General features: G+C 23.4%; 1 protein-coding gene across 2 annotated transcripts in view; it reads left to right on the top strand.

Moving 5' to 3' along the window:
* Nucleotides 1–21,578, top strand: part of LOC145840411 (uncharacterized) — a 45,947-nt gene that overhangs the window by 8,442 nt on the left and 15,927 nt on the right. For both annotated transcript variants that reach the window (XM_082947666.1, XM_082947665.1), the window contains 5 exons: nucleotides 8,797–9,167; nucleotides 13,544–13,708; nucleotides 15,549–15,659; nucleotides 16,506–16,645; nucleotides 18,884–18,920. In XM_082947666.1, coding sequence (XP_082803792.1) covers nucleotides 8,797–9,167; nucleotides 13,544–13,708; nucleotides 15,549–15,659; nucleotides 16,506–16,645; nucleotides 18,884–18,920 — 824 coding nt within the window. The remainder of the gene's footprint in view (nucleotides 1–8,796; nucleotides 9,168–13,543; nucleotides 13,709–15,548; nucleotides 15,660–16,505; nucleotides 16,646–18,883; nucleotides 18,921–21,578) is intronic.

Here is a 21,578-nt window from a genome sequence, read left to right as displayed (position 1 = left end):
CAAGTTTTGTAATGTATTTTTGTAACATCCTATTAATACACCATAATAAAATTAAGTTGTACTCTTAAGTACCTGTAATGTGATAATTCAATTTCACTAATACTCTAACGACACCGAATCTAGATAACCTTTAAACTAATATTATATGATTATAATCTTTTAAATATTCTTCAAGTAACTTATTGTTCTTTTTAAGTTATTTTATTCCTGAAATAAAACTCGTGTAAGTTTCGTGATATGTCAATAGACAAAAAATAATTAAGTAAATTTTCAGTATTTTACTTTTCAAATTAATAAACTTAAAATTTCGTTAAAACAGTAAAGTTGTAGAGGACATTGTTTTATTAAACTTTAGTGAAGTGAGTTGATTTGTATTTTTAAATCAGGCTGATTAAAATAATACTTAAATATGTTTAGTTTTATAACATATATTAATTCCTATCAGTAACAATAAAATAAAAAATTATTTGTTGATTGCTTGTTTAATTTACACATTTCAAACTATAGATGCAAATTTATTAGTTATGGTTTTATTATTTAATTAGTTATTTGAACAGTGTTCCAATAGTAAATTTACATCTTAAACTCTAAGCTTACTTAATGAATTTAAAACTTTTATTTATAAGATTCTTAACAAACTATAAAATTTTATAGTATTAACTTTATTTGTTATCATTTACTTCAACAAACTTTACAATAACAGATAGTAATTACTTTTAAATAACATAATTTTTTTTTAGATAAAATGTTGTTAAATTTATTAATAATCAATTAAACTGAACTATTTAGTTTATATTAATGATGTACAATACCTAATTTAATCTTAAAGAATTAAACTAGTTCATATTCTTATTTTTTCAAATAAATTGTTTTAGAGTTCGCCATAGTTTAATAGGTTATATTAAGAAAAGACAAAGTTTTAAAACTAGGACAAAATTATCACCGAGAATAGAAATTATTGATCACCTTTAAAAACTTGAAATAGTTGAGTTACTGGTCAAGGTATTGAGTTATTTTAAGAAAAAATCCTGCTAATGAAATAGTTTTAAATAGTTTTAGCGCAATAAAGATAACACTTATCACCAATAAAGTTTGTACTAAGACATATTTGAAATCAAGTAATTAAAAAAATTCACGGTTTAAAAAATATATGTAGTATTCAAACATAGTATTGTACTTACTAGTTAAAAATATTTAGGTTTTTTTGAGAAAGTTTCACTAATCATACAATTATAAAGTGCTTATATTAGACATAGCACAAAAAAATATAAAGTTTACTTTATAGTGGGCTTTATATAGTACTAAGTTTATACTAAGAAATATTTCAAACTCAGGTATTTAAGTAAAAATCTTTATTAAAACTGTGTATAAATAAAATAAACATACTATTTCGCTTACTAGTCAAAAGTATCGAGTTATTTTGAGAAATTTTCACTAAATATACACAAAGTTTATATTAGAGAAAGCACATCATATCTTATTGGTAGATACTTTATAGCGAGTATTTGAATAGAGATACTTCTCTGCAATGTGAAACACTTGAGAACTATTTTCTCCTCACTGTTTGAATGATTAATTGAAATACTTCTAACGTCGCTATACTACTTGCTATACAATGCTAGTTCTTTAAAGTTGCTTGTCTGCTGCTGTAAAGTACTAGTCTCTTTGATTCTTATAAATATATACAAAAGTTTAATGTAAAACTGCACTTGTTAAATTTTTGGTTGATTAAAAATAAGTTTAAAAGTTAAGTTTTGATTAGTTTTAAGTTTTTTTTACATTCATACTTAAATTAAGTTAATTTTTTATCCATATACTAATACTTTTTTTATTGTTTTCTTGATTATTGGTAATACATTGAGTATTTTGTTAAAAAAAATTACTTTTAAGATATAAAAAATTAAAAATTAAACAAAGGGTTATAAAATTAAAGTTTATTTATTTAAAAATAATCATACAAGTATAATAATTGTTATTTAAATTATTCTTAAAAAAAATATTTTAACTTTCATATTATGAGACACAGTTCAGACTAATACAACTATTCAAAACTTAAAATTTCTAGAAATAAAAACTCTTGTCAAATAAATCAAGTCGGCCAGCCGAAACTCGAAATGAATATTTTCACTGATCTTATTGTTCATCTGCTTGAAATTCAAAATATTTCTCAAATATTTGTTATCTGAAACTCACAAGTATTTTACGCGTGATTAAGTTCGAGTTATAACTACTCAGCGCACAAAATTTTTAAATTCTAGCTATTATGCTATTTTTATCCTGGCAATTATTTCTAGTGTTTCTCTAGTTTTTAAATTAGCCGGCGTGATTTTAATTCTGACATTTCAAAGCTGTCATGAAAAAGTTGTGTGCTAGAAAATTTCACACAATTTATTGCAAGTCAATCATTTTAAGTATTACAAGAACAAAATTATTTGTGTTTAATAAGTCAATGCGTTTTTTTTTTGTTATAACATTTTTATAGTTTTATACTTAGATATCTTATACTTATGATAGTTTATCTTAAACTTTACTTAATTGTTTCAGTTATGGAAAAAAAATTAAAAGCTAAAATTTAATATGTTAGTATAAAAGGTATAAAATATGTTAAAATATTTGTACTTTTTTATCAATACAATTTGCAACATATGTACATTGCCAACATTTTACAAAATAATTTCAAGCAATTTTATTGATTTTTTTTTCCAGCATATTGAGTACCAAAAATTAAGCATCAAATAATAAACTAACATTTTGAATTCATTAAAAAATTAAATAATATTTAAGATACAGCAAAATTTAAATAGTATTTAAAATGCATCAAATATTAAATAATATTTGAAACGCATATAAAATGACATACGCTACAGTATGGTGTTATAATTTGGTATTAGACAAAATACGTCACTCTATGTATGTATGAAGCATTATGCTTGCATTTAAAATATTTGCAATAAGTTTGTATGGGGGAAAGTTGAATTTATCTTCTAATAACTGCTAAAAAAGCATAGTTTGGCGAAAAACTGCTAGTTTGAAACTTTCCAAAAACTAAAATTTCTAGAAAATTTTAGCTTTAATTAACAGCAACTTGTTTAGTAAACAGTTTATACTTAAGTGTTATCAAAATAAACAAAATTGTAAAAATAAAAACTTAAAGTTTATTCCTATGGCAGTAAATGTAAATATATTTTTCTATAACCAGGAAATTGCATACACTAAACTTAAATAAAACTAAAAGTAAAGTTTAGGCTTATAAATTGAGTACTTCTTTGTTAGTAGTTTATTTCAGGCAACTTAAACTTTTTTAAATATTTATATCCAAATTGATTGTTAAGTAAAAATAGAAAATAAACCAAAGGTTGTAGAAGTTTATGAGTTTTTCAAAAAGTTTACAGGTAATTCAAAAGTTTTATCATTATAAAAGGTTCAACTTGAAGAGTATATACTTCTTGTAATTAAGAACATCTCGGTAGCTAAATGAGTTTAAACAACCGACCTAGAACACGTGTTAGTTTTTAAAAACAAATTTTTCTCACAGACAACTTACCACAAATCAATTTCAATTGCAAAACTTGTTTACATTAAACTTTGAAAGTTTTCACTTGCACTAATGAAAATTTTTTTGTTAAACAAACACTCTGTTTACATTAAAACACAATGGGTTTTGTTGTGTGTATTGTTTGAGAAGTCTGTTAATAATGATTTATATTTTTAAAAGTTCATGAATTTTTCACTTCATTAACTATTTAAAGATGAACTTTAGTGCAGTTTAAAACAAAGTTGATTTTATTGACTTTTCACTTAGTTAAATGCTTTTGTGAATTTAATTATGATAAAAAGTTTTTGTGTACGCACCACAATTTGTTGTGCAGTAAGTGTTTTTTAATTACAAAAATTTTAAATGTTGTTAACTATTTTCATAAGTTATGGTTTGTTGGTTAAACTTAATTGAAATATTTTGTAAATAAAACAGTTTAGTATACAATAAATAAATAAAACTTTCTTGAGACTCATATTAAATATTAAGTAAAAAATACTAAGAAGTGAGGTTTAATCTGCGAAACAAAAAAATATTTTTAATTATAGATATAAAAATAGTGAGACAAGTTTAACTAAAGAATTTCTTTAAACAATAAAAAGGAATATTTTATTTTTGTAATATTCCTTCTACTTCATTTCAAGTTTATATTTTGTTTGCATTTAAAATTAACTGTCTGGTAAAATTCTTAGAAATATCCAAATAAATTTGATCAAAGTATTAAAATTTGCCATATTCTGTTGGTCTAATACATGCAACATATCATTTTAAATACAAATAATCTTGAAAAACTCACATATTTATAATCTAATCAAAATATTTTAACTTTATTATTGATGCATTAAATGTTTTTTTTTTTCAGGCTATTTTACATTTAGAAATACAAAAGTTTTTTTGTATAAAAACCAAATAAATAAACAATGAACACATTATAAGCAAGTAACAACAAGTAAGTATTTTGAGATAATCTGACATTTTTGAGTTATCAAATATTAAAATTAATAACAAAATTTTAAAGCTTTAAAACATCTAAACACTGAAACATAAATAAGTTTTTATCACCACATATTAAAGTATGTATAGATTTATTTATATGTAATGTCTTTTGCCCCATATAAGAGGTAAGTAAATTACAATTTTGACAAATTAAAAGTTTTCACTAACATATAATATTTTTTTAATAAATTTCTGACATAGAACAATTTATATCCATCAACAAAACAAGAGTGTTCAAATGCCAATTATATCAGTATTACATTTGAAATGTAAGTTAAACTTTTTAATATGATGATCAGTTCACGATTTATGAGTTATTGTAGGGCAAAAAGGTTCATCTAATTGCTGGATACTGTTATAATTATTATACTTTAAAAAAATAATTGTAAATGTAATCATATAATTATTACAGTCAATTACTTTTCTTTATAACCTTATGCTAATAAATTTGTTTCAATAAAAAGCCGTTCAAAACTTGGAAAATGAAATCAATCAAGATGTATAAAATGACAACAAATGCATCTATATTTTTTAGCAAAATTAATAGTTTGGAATGAATATGTTTAACTAAAATTATTTTTATCTCCATCCAACATAATTACTTTAAAATAAAACTTAAATAAATGTTAAAGTTGAAATTTTCGTGATAGTTTAGTTCATTTCCCTCTTGAGTAATGCCATGCATTTTAATTTTATCAAAATTCCTTTCTAAACTTTAAATAGGTGTAGAATATTTCTTGTGAATTTGTATTCTTCTGAGAAAGCAAACAAAATTTTGTTTGATCTGCGAAACGATCTTTTGATTTATGATAAATTATTTATTTATAGTAAAAGAAGCAGCTACGTTTTAGTTCAAACAAAAACTCTTTACGTTGGCATTTAAACAAGGATAATGTAAACAGACGTTTAAAATTTCCAAGGTTCATTAAATTTGCTTTAAATTTAATGGCACTATAAAATAAACAGCTTTTTATGTGTCTTCTACTTTATATTTATTCTATCTGAAAAAAGAGCTTAAAAAATATGTAAATCGTTAGCCTTGTAAAGTATCAAGTTATAAAATACTTATATACCCATAACTAAGCAATACCAACTAATTAACTTACAACAATATCATCTAAAAAACATGTTTTTATTTAAGTATAATGGTTATATATATTAAATAGTTTTCATTTAAGTACGTATTATTAATAAGTTTTTCATAAATATAAAGTGCACAGCCCTATGTTAAAACCATACAAACTCTAACTTACAAAAGTATCACACAAGGAAACAGTTGAAATTTATTTTTTGAATATATTATAGTTAATTTATTTTTAGCAGCAAAACTATTGTCATACCAGCTGTCTTGCGTAAAATCAATAAATTTGTGCCGCCAAAATTTGATTTGTATCGATTGAGACACGCTTATCTGTTCAAATCTTATTAAAAATTTGTACATTTAAGTTTGTCTTTTTTGTAAGCTTTTTTGTTTGCTAAATTGCAGATATTTTTAATTAGATTTTCATATAGCATTTACTGTTTGAAATAATTTTTAAAAATATAAGTTTTTTTGTGATCTTTTTTTAAATTTTACTTTAAAATCATAGATAAAAGTATCTTATGTAAACTAATCTTAAAGAAAGTTTAAATAATTATAAAGCTTGTAAACCTTTCTAAAAATATGGATAATTTAGTTACCAGAAAAAAAACATGTAACCTTAAATACTGACAGTTTGATTAATTAGTCTCACTGAAATATTTAAAACTTCATGGACCACTGTAATTAATTTTATTTATATTGTTACGTCATACGTGGAATTTTGTCTAAAGACAAGTAGTCTTACATGTGTTTTTATAAATAAAAAATATGTTTCAATGTTGTGTATAAACAATCTATCGCGTCATTCAAGTCATGAAAAATTAAATGAAAATTTATTGATTTTAAACTTGTAAATTTTCTGTTGTTTTGATTGAGTAAGGTGTCTGACCAATGTAATAGTTTACAACTTTAATAGATTTACTACATTTAAAAAACTCTTTAGTTCTAAATTCTAACACGATCTTTTTAGAACATTGATTGATTAAAAAACTATTGTTTGAAAATATGTGAAAAGTTGTATCAGATATTTAATATTAGCATTGTAAAGTTTTTTTAATTATTTTTTGCTTGAAAGTATGTTTGCTTGAACAACTTTGTGTTTTAAATGTACTACGGAATTAATAAAAAATGCTGTAATAAATTAAAATATAAAATCAGGTTCGAATAGTGTAAAATACTATGTACAATAAGTCCTGATATTTACTTTAGTATAGTATTATGTTTGCTAACATTAATATAAAACTACACACCTTAGATACACAATATTTTGTTTTCACCTCGTTTCTTGTAATTGATTGTATTCCTTTATATATGTGAATTTTAACAACTTAAAAATATGAACTGTGCTGTTGTTTAAGTTATGAAATCATATTGTTGAATATTTTTTTTAATTTGATTTGCTTAAGCTTATAAAACTGTATGAATTCTAGTATTTTCGTGATATCTTCTGTTTTTGATAAAAGTACACAAAACTCAATACTTTCAATACATATAAAGATTGATAATGTTTTGTAGTTTAACTTTAGGGGGTATGTTAATTTTTTTAGTACCACCTTAAGAAGTTCCAAGTTGCGTTGAAACTTGAGAAAAATAAGTTAGGTTAAACTAACCTTTAAAAAAATGTGTGGAACAAACAATTGAGATTTTTATATCAGTTTAAAGTACAACATTTTTTTATAACTAAAAATCTTACTATATCCGTTATACTATACCCATTGTATAATAAGTATACTTTTATATTTCCTTTTATATTTTACTATTCTTGCTCATGATAAGTATAAGTGTTCTCTCCTTACTTTATTGCCAAACCTCTATGTTATCTAATATAAATTGCTTTGAAAATTAGAATGTGTGCCTAAGTTTTCTGATTTAAGCTCAAATAATCAATAAAATCTGATATTTCAATTTGATTTAAATTATTTTAAGCATTTTAAAGGTTAGTTTTAGAAAAACTTATTGATAAAGCACATAGATAACAACAATTTAATTTGAAAAGTTTTTTTGTTATAAGTACACGTAAACATTAAAGTTGTGTATTAAATAAACGATATAACATAAAGTATTATACAATATAAAATAAACTTTAGACTTTGTACTATTAAAGATTAGTAAAATCTTACATTATATTTCAAAAAGTATATATTGTTAAACAATAATTTGTGGTAGTATCATTACAAAACACTACTAATTAGCTTTGCACTCATTAGACAATAAAAAGTTTTTCAAGAGTGCTTCAGTCTCTATGTAACAAATTTTCTTTCCTAATTATAAATCATACAATGAAATAAATTGTACTTTGATAGTTTGTTCTTATTAGTAGTGATTCTAACTTGAATGAAAAATTACAAAAAAAAAGGTGAAAACAAATTAATTAAGGTTATTTCATTACTCTTTAGTTATAACTTATATTTAACCTTAATTTTGTATCTTTTTAACGTTTTTACATAACTACAACTTGCTAATTTATTACAAAGTTGAGAAAGTTTAAAGTTTTAAAGTAACTTTAAAAAAGCAGTTACATTAAAGTATTTCACTAATTAGTTTTTATCTTCCCAAATCTAACCATTTACAAGGAAAAACCATGTTGTTTTTATCTTCATTTATTTTAAGTACAATTTGATTTGTATCTTAAATGATAAAATATTTAAATACATGTTTAATGTGGTACATGTTTAAAATTTATTATGTAACATGTAATTTATTAGCAATTTTAGCTCATTCAGTGTTCCATATAAAATTTTATTAATAACCTTAATAATAACAATTAAATCACCTAGTCTACTTTACTAGAAAAGAAAATACTAACTTTTTGTCAAGAAACTAACTTGCATGGTAAAAGTATAATTATATTAAATACTTTTAAAAATTATACAACACAAATTTTAACAAATTCCATCAATTATCAAAAGAAGCAGTCAGCTTCAGCATAAATGTACTTATTTGATTTAAACAACTTTAATTATAAAATATAACATCCAAAAATAAGTATTGTACTTTCTAGGACATTTTACTCAACTTAACGTCAAGCAGTATTATATAATAAATCTGCGTAATTATTTTTTATTATTATTATCAAAACAGTATTAAATTAAGTATTGTAAATTAATTTAACGTCAAGCAGTATTGTATCATAAATCTATATAATTAATTTATTTATTTTTATAATTTATTATTATCAAAACAGACGGTCAACTTCAGTACAAGAAGATCGATGAAGATTCCTTCGACGATGACTCGTCCGACGCGTTTTCACCGGAACAATTGTCCTTCTCACCCCAACTTCCGCAGGACCAATTCTCCCCTCCCACCTCGCAGGAACTTTCCCAGTTCTCCCCGCCTTCGGGGGATCCCCTCTCGTTTTCCCCTCCCCACCAGGACCCCATCAACTTCTCCCCCGGCGACCCGTCGCCACCCCAGTCCATCCAGCCCCACCAACGCGTGTTCGTTGCCAACCACGTGCTTGACAACCAGCTGAGTAATGGTCAATTAAATGGTTCGTCCAATCACCAGATGAGCATCGGCGACAACCAGAACTTGTTCCAAATACAAACTGCTGTTAGTTTAAATATAATATCAAGGTTTCAATAAAAAAATAATAATTTGTTTAGTTTAGTAGTTAGTAATTTAAAAAGAGTAATTAAATATTTATCTGACAAGTTCTAGTTAAAATTTAAAAAAATTGTTTCAAATACAAACTGCTGTTAGTTTTTGAGTAGATTTATTTTGACTAGATTTAAAATAAACTAAACTAGTTTAATTTTTTATAGTTCTTAAATTGAAAAGAATAATAAATTATTTAAGCGACAAGTTCTGAATAAAGTAAGTTCGGTTAAATGATAAAAATAAAAAAGTAAACAATTGTGTTAACTTGATTGATGTGTTGGTCTTCTAAATAAGAAGTTGAATTTGAGAACCAAACTCATTCAAAATAAGCAACTTGTAAAAAATAATTAAGTACATAAAACAATACTAGACATAAAATTTAAGTATGTTATTTTAAAAACGTTTTTTTTTTTCTGAAAGTTTTTATTTGAAGTGTTAAAAAAGTTTTAACCTAAATTACATACTGAACATTAGATCAAAAGTTTTTCAGTTAAAACTATTCTTTTAAGTTGTCGATTTGTCCAACCAACATTAAATTTAATGAGTAAATAAATGTAGCTTATATAAAAACCAAACGTATTTTTTCTAAATTTAAAAATTATGGTTATACATTCCTTCAGTTTCATAACAAAATACACAAAAATTAATATAATTTAAACACAAATATTATAAGATTTACATAATTTTAATTTAATATGTTCAAATTTTATATACTGACCTTTAAAGTACTTATTTGTGGGCATTTTTACATTTGCAATAAAATTATTCATACATATTACTTTGGTGTGGTCCGAACTAAATAGTTGATGCATTGTAATCTGATACACTTCAAGTCTCCGAAATTTTCCATAAAAGTTGAGGTGGATAAAGTTACCAATAATTCTACATTTACAACAACTTTTGTTATTTTTGCCAGTAAGTATAACAAAACATGTTCAAAAATTTTCGGTCACGTTCAAAACAGTTAAATGTGTTTTTTTTTTAAGTTTAAAATTGTCAAGTTTTGAAAGTATGAAAATTGAGCAAGATGCCTTATAAATATAAAATTCACAGAATTATTCATAAAAGAACAATTTAAATTATTGCAAGTGGTAAATTGTTAGCTGAATTATTTATTTAAAAAATAAAATGACTCGTCACATTGTTTGGCGTAAAAGTATTAAGGTTTTCAAGTCAAATGGTTTTTAGAATAATTCACATTTCATTGCAAAACATTTTTACAAACTTAAATAGAGTTAAAAATAAATTTAGAATTTATCAAAGACCAGAATACTTGTATAGCTATATAAAAACTGTATGTATTTCATATTTATTTATACTGTGATTTTTTTTTGAGTAAATAACTAGAAATATATCTACAAGTAAATTACAAAGTTAAAAATATTGTTTCAACTTAAAAATAAGCTTCAAGATTGATTATCTTAAGGGCTGATATAACTTTAAATTACTTTGCTACTTTTTAAGTTGTCAATAACCTAAAGTAATTTTGATAAAAATTAATATTTGATAGTATAGTTTCATAAGTACTACAGTTTTTACGATTAAATATTATAAATGCAACTTTAATCTATTTAAAAATTTAAAATTTATAGCAGTTTTAGTTTACAGTTTTTCCGTTGCAGACTGTATACAAATGTAAAACCGAAATACAAATTTAACAATAAAACATAATTATTACACAATAAACCAATTTAAATTTAATCTGTCTAGTTAAATTTAAAATGAATCACGTATTTAAATATCAATTTTAAACTACGAACTAATTCATTTTATATGTAAAAGTATTTAAATTATTCAACTGCTTTATTGCAATATACAATTATATTGATAAATTACAGATATCTTTGAAACCACAAATATTTAACACTACACTATGTTCTGTTGTAATGAAATTAATTTTACTAAACTCTAGTGACCTTGTAGTATTAGTAATTACTACCCAGAATTTAAATACTTAATACATCGACAAATGAAATAAATTATAGAAAATGTTAAGGTTATTCTCTGTAAAATAAATTTTATAGTTTTGATATTATAGACTTACAACGTAAATTAGTTTTTACAAATAATACTAAAGTCTATGTAAAAAAATATTCTTCAATCAAAATTCATGTACTGTTTTATTAAAACTATTTATTATAGATAATCCATTTCACTTAGATTCCTATAAACGTTGTATATAAATTATTAAAATAACAGTTACATAAAATTTTATTTTGTTATATGTCAAACTTTTGTTTACAAGTTGTGTACAACATAAACAACAAAAAAAAATTTTGTAAATTACCCATTAAGATGTTCGATTTTATTTTGGTCAGCCATTATAAAGTTAAAAAGACTCTAAATTGTTATTTAATTTCTCCAATAACAATTAAAACATCTGTATTTTGTGTAATTACACAGTATAATTTTATAATTGCTGCAAATTACTTTTATATTTATGTCACATCAGGTCATAACGTAAACAAAAATCAAGGTCCTTCTAATTGAAACATTATCTTTTTTTGTAATATAAATAAATGTTATATATATTTTTAATTTTTGCAAATAAATGCTATATTATTGTCAAGAATTCTTAGATTATAAAACTCACCATAAGAAAAATTTATAAAAAAATATAAATAATTAAAATCATACGTACTTTTCCCATGTCTAAATAAATAATTTTCATTCACCACATTTGAAATATATTAAATTAAATTTATTTGGAATACTACTACAAAGAAAAGTAAGTGTGAAAACAAAAAGTTCAAAAAAGTATTTGCAAGCTGTATATTTGGTGAAAATTGCAACAAATTAGCGTTATAAGGTTGTCAGAAATGTATTGTGCGTAAAACACATAAAAGTGTGAATAATTCAAGTTTGTTTATTTATTGTCTGCTTCAACTGACGTATGTGTTGAATTACGACTTTATACAAAATTCTGCAAAAAAAAAGAACATTTGCAGAAAAAATTAGAAATTTTTTTGACTGAAAATAAATTGCAGGTTGTGGATAGAAAACATTTTTTTATAAAAATTTTCTGACAAGTTTTTGATTGAAAAAAAAAAACTTAAAACTTATTTGTGTGTTTTTTATTAAAAAATGTATTCATATTAACTTTACACAAGTAGTAAAGTTTTTACTATAAATAATAACATGTTTAATACAATTTTTATGTGTAAAATAATGGTACTTAAAATTCTAAGAACATAAAAGTTAAGTATTGATAGAACCCAAGTGCTTATTTAAAAAGACTTTCAAAAAATATCAATTACAGTCAATTAAATATAACATTGAAAACATCTTAAAAAACACGTAATTATTAAAATTGTTCATGATATGATGTTTTACCGAAGTGGAAACTTTACTCTTGGCTTTTTTGTTGCTAGCATTCTATTGATTAAATTTATTAAAATAACTTTCAAACAAAAAATATACTTCCTTTTAGTTTTTCACGAAAAAATGCTTTAAACAAGAACTTCAGTAATAAGTCGGCTTTTCAAAGCTTTGTAAAATATAAGTTTTTAATATTTTAATGTGAAAAACTAGTGTATGTTTAACGTTTTATGTCAAACAATAGTTTCAAAATAAAATCATTTAACAGTTTAAGTTAAAAATATTTAGTACTTTAAGTATTTAATCTTATAAATTTTAGTTGTGTACGATACCAAATAAATTCTTTTAATTTCGGTATTTTGAAAGTGTAGTATTTGAAAAAAAAACTTCTTCAATAATACTTTTTATTAAAAATAGTTACAATATACAGACTAGGTCTGTATTTCATAAAAGTTCCAATTTTTTTTATAATACAGCTTAGGAAATAATATTGGCTTTAAATGTATGCTTCATTTATTTTGTATAAAAAATTCTTTGAACATATTTAATTTTTTTAACTTGAAAAGACAGTTCTAAACTCTGTTTTTACTTTTAATATTTAAGTCTTAACAGAAGTGTTTATAAAATTTGTTTAACTTTTACCATATCTCCAACTGGTATATTATTGAAAATGAAATTAAAGCATAACAACTAAAATTTTATATCTTTAATGTTGGAATAGATGATAGAATCGAATCTATTTATTGTAATATTTGAAACTCTATTCTAATAACAAGTTTAAATGATAAAAAGATTACAAACTTGAAAAGCTATAATTTGATAATAGTGTTGACAAGTTTATACAATATCTGAAATTATTACAATCATATTGACTATATGTTTTCAACGCACAAAAGATTGCAAAGCGTATTCCAACAAACTAATGCAAGACATAATGTATTTTTTATTCGTATTTTAGTTTAATTTCTATATAATTATTAATTTTAATCTGTATCTGTACATTTTCTCAGCACACAACAAAATCCATCAAACCGAAGAAGAGCTCCTCATCAACAAACTTGTTCAAATCTTCTTCATCCTCATCCTTGTTCAACCTCAACAACGGCAAATCTTCGTCCTCAAGTTCCCTCTTCAACCAGGGTTCGCATCCCTACCTCAGCAGACAGTCTTCCAAAGTTTGGAATATTTTATACATATTTTGTAGTATTAAACTTATATTTTAAGTAAGTTTTATGAGTAGTCTGTTATTTTTGGCAGTGTTTTAGATTTTGGAAAGTAAACGTATTAAAAGTAAGATCGCATCTAAGTAGGTTCCCTAACATTGGTTTATGATAATATTTATAAGGAGTTTAAGGTTTTCAAATCAGCTATCTTAAATTTTATAATATTATTCAAATAGGGTTTATTACTTTTCGAAGTGGCAATATTTAACTAAAGGTTAGATGTACTACTAGTGTAAAAATTAGAAATTTTCATCCACAATATTCCTTTAACGTTTTTTGTGTTAAAGACCATGTTATTTTAGTAAATATTATTTTAATGATGAAACAAAATCAAGTTCTTGGAAACAATATTTCAGATATTTTTGTTACAGAGGTAATTAAAAAGCTTAAATGTAATTATAAATTAATTTTTACCTCATACATAGACATTATCAACTTGTAAAATTTATTAAAAATTTCCAATCAAAACTCACTTCTCACGCTAAATTGTTACATTTCTAAAAGTTTGAAACATAAGAAGTTAAATAACAAACTTTTTATGCAATTGATTATAACAACTTCTGTAATTCTAAGAAATTGAAACATAAAAATTCCAAACAAAACCAATTACACGGGGTTATGAAAGTAATATTTTGATATTTACAAAAACACGGTCATTGTTTCAACAAAAAATACCTAATTCGTTACAAATGGGTCTTGTAACAATTAATATTTACAAGCGAAAACAACAAGTTTCCATGAAATCCAATTTGTAACTATTTGTCAGCGCATTATTGGTCCATCAACGTTCAAACATCTTCGTGAACCCATGAAATATTTCGTCTTACGTAGGAAAATAAATAACGTAGAGACAATATTTCATCCGTGATAGTTTTCTTGTACCTTGCGCTGTTTAACGTGGATTTTTTAACATTATTTTAATAATATTGACATTATTTTTGTTGTTGGAAATATTGTGTCTGCACGCAAAATCACGTAAGATATCATAAAAAAATGTAATTTTTATTTTAATTAAAATTGGTACAATAGCAAGATACGACTTCCTACATCAAAATGTTTGAAAACGTCCAAAAGCGTTTGAAATAAACGTGTGTAGTTTATTTTATTAAAAGTTTGTCAAAATTTTTTTAATCTGTACGTTGGTATAACGTCTCATTGCGTGTAAATTTTATTTTTAAAATATAAAAATATTGTGTCCCACACAAGAAAAAATGTGTAGGTGTCTAAATGTGAAATATACGTGATCTTTGTTTTTTAATTAAAAATATGTTTGGGTTGGACGTAATTAGAAAGTAGCCTGTACGTTGGTATAAAAAAATGTGACTTTAATGTCAAAATTTTTAGATAAAAAAGATACAGATGGTACAGTTTATCACTGAATTTATTTTTGCGTTCATATTATATAAAAAACGTGAAGATTAATGATTAATTAAAATAAAGTTGTGTCTGTTTGGAAACTCAGAAAATTCTTGAATATATTATACAAAAAGTTAGACATTGAATAGACTGATTAAAAGCTTTGAAAGTATTTATAAATATTTTACATTTTGTGATACATCATTAATGTGGTAGATAGTCTATAAATAATTATGTATGAAGTGTTTAAAATAACCACATATGAAATAATTAATTAATTGATCCACCTTGATAGATGTTGTGTTCAGCATACTTACTTGACCGCAAGAAACTTTTTTCTTTTTTACTGAACTCAGTTATTATACAACTGATGTATTAGAAAAAGTTTCCTAATTCGTACCTGAGTTTATGTTGATGTTATTCTTACGTCACACAGGGGTCCAAGAACAGCTTTATGACGTCATCACGGTCTTCAGGTTCGCGCAAGAAGAAGGAGAAGACGAAAATAAAAACTTTCAAGTACCATCAGTACATACCCCCCACACAGGTCAGTACTTGTAATTTAATTTATTTTAAATGAAATGGTTAAATAAGTCAATTTTGTAAATTGTAGACATGCAAGTATTATTATTTTAAATTGTTTTATTATTTAATTAATTTATTGTTAATTTATTTATAATTAATTATAATTATTTTTACGAATAACTGAAAAACAACGGTTGCATTTAAAAAGTTTAATTTTTTTATAAACTGTTAAATAACTGGTACTATCAAAAATAATAAAAATATTTTTTTTTCCGTACGTAATTTTTTAATTGTTTTTATCAGTAACGAAAACATTGGATGTTTAAGTATAATTTTTATAAACTGTTTAATAAATAGTACAATCAACACTATTAATTTCCAAAAGAAGTTGATTTTCCGTGCGTAAACCTTAAAACAGTAAAGATGGATTATTTCTTGTATACTTTAAATAAATGCAACTTTTCTACCTTAGACATCAAAATTCCAATTAATAATGTCTTTAGGTTAGTTTTTTAGAAAAGTTTAAACCTTTTGTTAATTATAAAAACCAATTACATTTAAACAGTGTACAAATAAATAAAAACTGCAAAATTTCACACTTAAACTAGAAAAACAAAATAGAAGCATTGAATTGAAATGAATAGATGCAATGCAGATTATTATTTTTTAACAGGCAAAACAGAAGAAACTAGATTATTTATTTTAACATAATTTATTTTTAACAGGGTAAACAAAAAAAACTAGATTATTTATTTTCACATAATTTATTTTTAACAGGGAAAACAGAAGAAACAATCATTTATTTTAACACAATTTATTTATTTTTATATTTTTAGTTTCAATTATTAATTTAATTTATTTTATACAGGGAAAACAGAAAAAACAGTCGGACGAAGTTGAAGAAAACAACATGGACACCAACTACGCGAGAAGATTGGAACAACAGCAAATATATTTGCAGTATCAGATAATTACTGAAAACAATAATATCATGAACAACAATCAAATGTTAGTTGAAATTTATATACTTAAGTAGAATTATACAATGAAAATAATCGGATTTCAATTTAATAATTATAATTAGTATAATCATCAGAAAAAGTTGTTAATTTTTTATAACTTGTTATAAATTAAAACTTTTTTAAGACTTTTTACAGCTATAATTTTACCAATGCATTGAGTAAAAACCAATTTAACCGATTTACGAAATAAACAAGTTTGTGAACGTCATCAACTGATAACTTTTGGGTTTTTTACCCGCATAATTGTATAAAATATTTCCTTTTTACGTCTAAAACGACAAAACTTTATTTAAAATGACAGTCTTGATCAGATTAATGTCTTTATTTTAAATTTAAGTTTTAAAAACAATATATATATAATAACAATATTGAAAAGATGAATGATGTTATTTATCATTTTCAGTTATACAGTAGCTGCAATTTTGTCTGTGTTTTTTAATTGAAATCAGGAATCAATAAATCAAACCGTTGATTTCTGAAATTGATTGATAACAAAGTCTGTCCTCAAATATATTTAAGATTTTTTCATAGATTTAAGAACTTAATACAAATAAAAATTCAAAAGCATATTATAAACGACAAAACAATCAGATTTATTAGTTCTGTTTGTGCGTTAAAGTATGCAGACTAAATATGTTGTGTATTTTTTTTCGCAATAAGTTTCTAAACATACCAACAGTTATTAATATGAATTAAAAAGCAATGTAAAAACTATTTAAGTTTTTTTAAAGTTTACCTTCTCATATTGTGAAACAAAAATTAGTACAAATTTACGTGGGTGTTTTGCATGAATTTATCAAAAGATTTACTTAAATGTTTAAAATACATCCTGATTTTTTTCAGGTTTGTTAGTTTTTTTAGACATGTCATTTTCCGGACGTCTGGATACTTGGATGTGTTTTTAATGTTTGTTTGAAAAAAATAGTTTAAATATTTTTTGAGAATTCAACTTTTAAACATCATGAACAACCTCATCATAAACAAAAATGTGTATCCCGTATGATTGAAAAGGAAACAAAACTAATTAATCTGCTTAGATCTGTCATTATTAGTAGACAATTTGGCTGGAATGTGATAAAAATATTTCAAATATTTTTCCGGAATAGACAACCTAGTTTTAAAGCGTCTAAGGAATTTTTTCAATAATTATAGTTTACTGATTTTAGTTAAAATGTGTAGACAAATCTTCCAAATATTTTCAAAATTCTTTTTAATGTCTGCACACTTGAAGTATGTCAGCATTAATGTGCACTTAGGCTACATACAAATGGTATAAATTCATTTCGTTTTAATTATGTTTGTAAAATAAAACGTTACTTCTGTAAAAGCCATACCTCCCAAGTATAAATTGTCTCAGATTTTTGAAAAGTAAACAAAACAAATTAATCTGCTTAGACTGTCATCACCAAGCTACTCCGGTGTATTTTATTAATGTATACTAAGGGCACATATAAATGGTATAAATACATTTCGTTTCGGTATTAAATATAAGTGTAAAACAAAACAATTTCTACTGAAAAAGCCTTACCTCCCAAGCATAAATGTTTGTCTCAAAATTTTGGAAAGGAAACAAAACTAATTAATCTGCTTAGACTGTCATTACCAGGCTACTCAAGGGCGTTTTATATTGTTTAAGTATTAAATATTCTATATACCGTTTGTGGGCAGACAACCCAGTTTTCAAATCTGAGAAAGTGTTTGATTTGATTAATTGTGATGTACCAGTATTTAATTGAATATACAGACAAAAAAACAGTCGTCTGCAGTTTAAAAGTTCTAAAAGTATATTAGGTGAAAAGTCTTTGAAAATTCCGAAAAGATTATATGAAATATTTAACATTTTTCGCAGTAGATTGACCAATGTAAGGCAACCATACTTGAAAAGGATAGCTTAAAGTGCAATTAGTAATATATAAACTTCATAGTTACATTTAATCAAGGATTTTTATATGTTTTAAATATATTTAAAACATTTAAACTTATAAAACGTAAGTCAAATAACAAACATTTTTAGTTATTTGAAATACAAATATTTGATTGACTTTAGTTACAAGATATATCTTAGTCACTAAGTTTTTTTTTATAAGCTATACTTAGTTTTACATCTTTTTAATCAATAAAAGTTCTTTAACAAGAAAGATATAGATCTATATAAGTATACTTAATTTTAAGAGCTACATCTACTTTTACATCTGACTTATTTAAAATAAAAATTTGTTTGCAGGAATGATATATCTACTTCTTCTGTTTATGGAAAACAGGTCAGTATAAATTGTTTTTACTTTAATTAAATTATTAACTTATTCACAAGATTATATTTTGATTAAATATTGAAGCTAGTGTATTGATGAAAATTTATTCAACCTAAAAGGTGGTTAATGGAACAAAAAAAAATTAAAATACTATTTTTGTAAAACTCCTACCTTATTATTTTGAGATTATTATAGGATAACTCTCTTAGTCATATTTTACCGAAAAATATCGTTTTATAATAAGTTTAATTGAAAGTGATGCAGAAACTATCTCTTGATTTAATTATTCAAGGCAGTATATTCGAAAAACTCGGTTTCTTCTGTTTACTCGAACGTATCCTGAGGAAATCACTTTCTCAATTAAAAGTACGCATTTGTAAACCCCATCATTTAAATAGTGGTTAATTATACTGGTTAGTATTTGGTTGGAAAAATACTTTCGAAAAACCTTCATGCGTTTGAAGAAAGTTACTTCAAAAACTGTTTGATTGATTGTTGTGAAAAATGCGTTTATTTTCATGTAAAATGATAACTAATGTATAAAGTATAATGAATTGGAATTTGTGTATTTAATTGATCATTACTTCGTGTCTGGAAATCAAAATGATTTATTGTTTGGTTGATTGAAACATGCTTCAAATATGTAACAACTTTTTAAACACTTGTAAAAAGTCTTGTACATTTTAATTGAGTAATTATTTATTTTTAAACTGTTTTTTCTGTAAATATATTTTACCGAATTCTTACATAAAGTTTTTTAAAATACACTGAAACAAAGCAATTATTTATATGTTCACCCATAACAACAAAAATATTTTTGTTTTTTTAACGAAAATAAAAACTATGTTTTCTAAGAATCGTTTTGATTAGTTTTTATTTATAGGGTATAAATGTTCTAAACTTTTTAAAATAATATTTTATGTAACAAAATTAGTATTAATACAACAAAACTTGTTTTGAAATTTCTGCACAATGTTTAAATAGACGTGTGTGTGTTAAAACGGAAACAAGCATTTCAGCTCGATTTTTACAAGTTGTTTTTAACACGTTTCTATAGGAAAAGTAAACAAAATTATTAAATTAAAAATAAAATAAAATCTATTAAAGTGTAGTACTTTTTACTCTATTGCAACTAAGTTGCTGCTCCAAAAAAATAAATTAAAAATTCAATTAAATTAAATAATTCAACTTAAACATAAGTTCTTTCTGATAAAAATTCACAAGTTTTTTGCAAAAAAACCACAGTTATTTTTAAATGCATTATATTTATTAAATTTTGCAAATAAATCATTAATGCGGCATAGATAAATCAATTATGCTGTAAAATATTAAAGATAAAATAATTTTATCAATTGAATATTGATATAAATGTTATATATAGCTGTTTGCTTTATTTAAACTTAATTTTTTATCTATTTTGTTACAAAAATAAATTCAATTTTTTATTTATTTATTACAAAAATAACCAAACTTATTTTAATTGGTAGCTGCTCTGGGCGTCTCTGTTTAACATTTAACATAAAATTTGTATAACTATATTTTCAGTCTTGTTCACAAAATATTATAATTTTTTACTTGTTTATTCTATTTCTTTAATTAAATAAGATTTTAAAAATAAAAGTTCAGCCTTACTGACAATACTTGGAGATTTTTAAACTAAACTTTCTTGAAAATTAAATTTTACTTTTGTTTCTTTATTTTTAAATTAAATAGGGTTTTAGAAACTGAGAATTTGAGTTAACTCAAAATACTTAGATTAGTTTTTGTTACCTATTTGTTTCTTAAAATTTTTTAAAGTTTTGTTTTAAAAATTTGTAAAGTAATTGACATTTTCTGATCTTTATGACGTATTTAAAGCGAAAGTAAACTTAATTCTGTCATTTAGATTGAAGTTGTTTTATAAACAGCTCACTTATTTTCGTTTAATTTTATAACAATTTAATTGATTGTGTAAACTAGAACTTGGTAATTGTTTACAAATTTAAAATAGCTTCTACTAATCCCCATGAAATAGTTTTATGATGAGTAAGAGTATTTACAAATATTTTTAAATTATTAAGAGTGTTTACAAATATTGTAAATTATTAAGAGTATTTACTACTATAATCTGACATTTCCAATATTAGAATATTCACTTCAGTTGCTTATGTCAGATTATATTAGCAAGTACTCTTAATTACAATGTTTTTGAAATATTTAATAATGTTTTTTAGTATAGTCATAACTAAATACAAGTACATTTTTTAATACTCTTGATAACTTACAATTACAACCAACATTATCTCAACTAAATAAAGTACATTTTACGATATTTTTGATGTTTAATAAAACATTTTTCAATAATAGCTAAGTACAAATACAATTTACAATACTTTTGATATTTCACAATGTTTAATAATAATTAATAAAATATCTTTCAACATATTCATAACTAAATACAAATACAACATTTTTTAATATTCATTAAAATATTTTTCAACATATTCATTAACTAAAGTACATTTTACAATATTTAGTAAAATATTTTCCAACATAATTACAACTAAATACAATTTATAATATTTAAAAAATTATTTCTCAACATATTCATAACTTAGTACAATTTCTAATATTTAATGAAATATTTTCAACATATTCATAACTAAATATAATTTCTAATAATTAATA

This window comes from Thalia democratica, chromosome 7, assembly GCF_965202585.1.
Source record: "Thalia democratica chromosome 7, ktThaDemo2.hap1.1, whole genome shotgun sequence".
NCBI lineage: Eukaryota > Metazoa > Chordata > Thaliacea > Salpida > Salpidae > Thalia > Thalia democratica.
The sequence above is the reverse complement of the archived record's forward strand: the minus strand, read 5'-3'. Positions and strand labels throughout refer to the sequence as shown.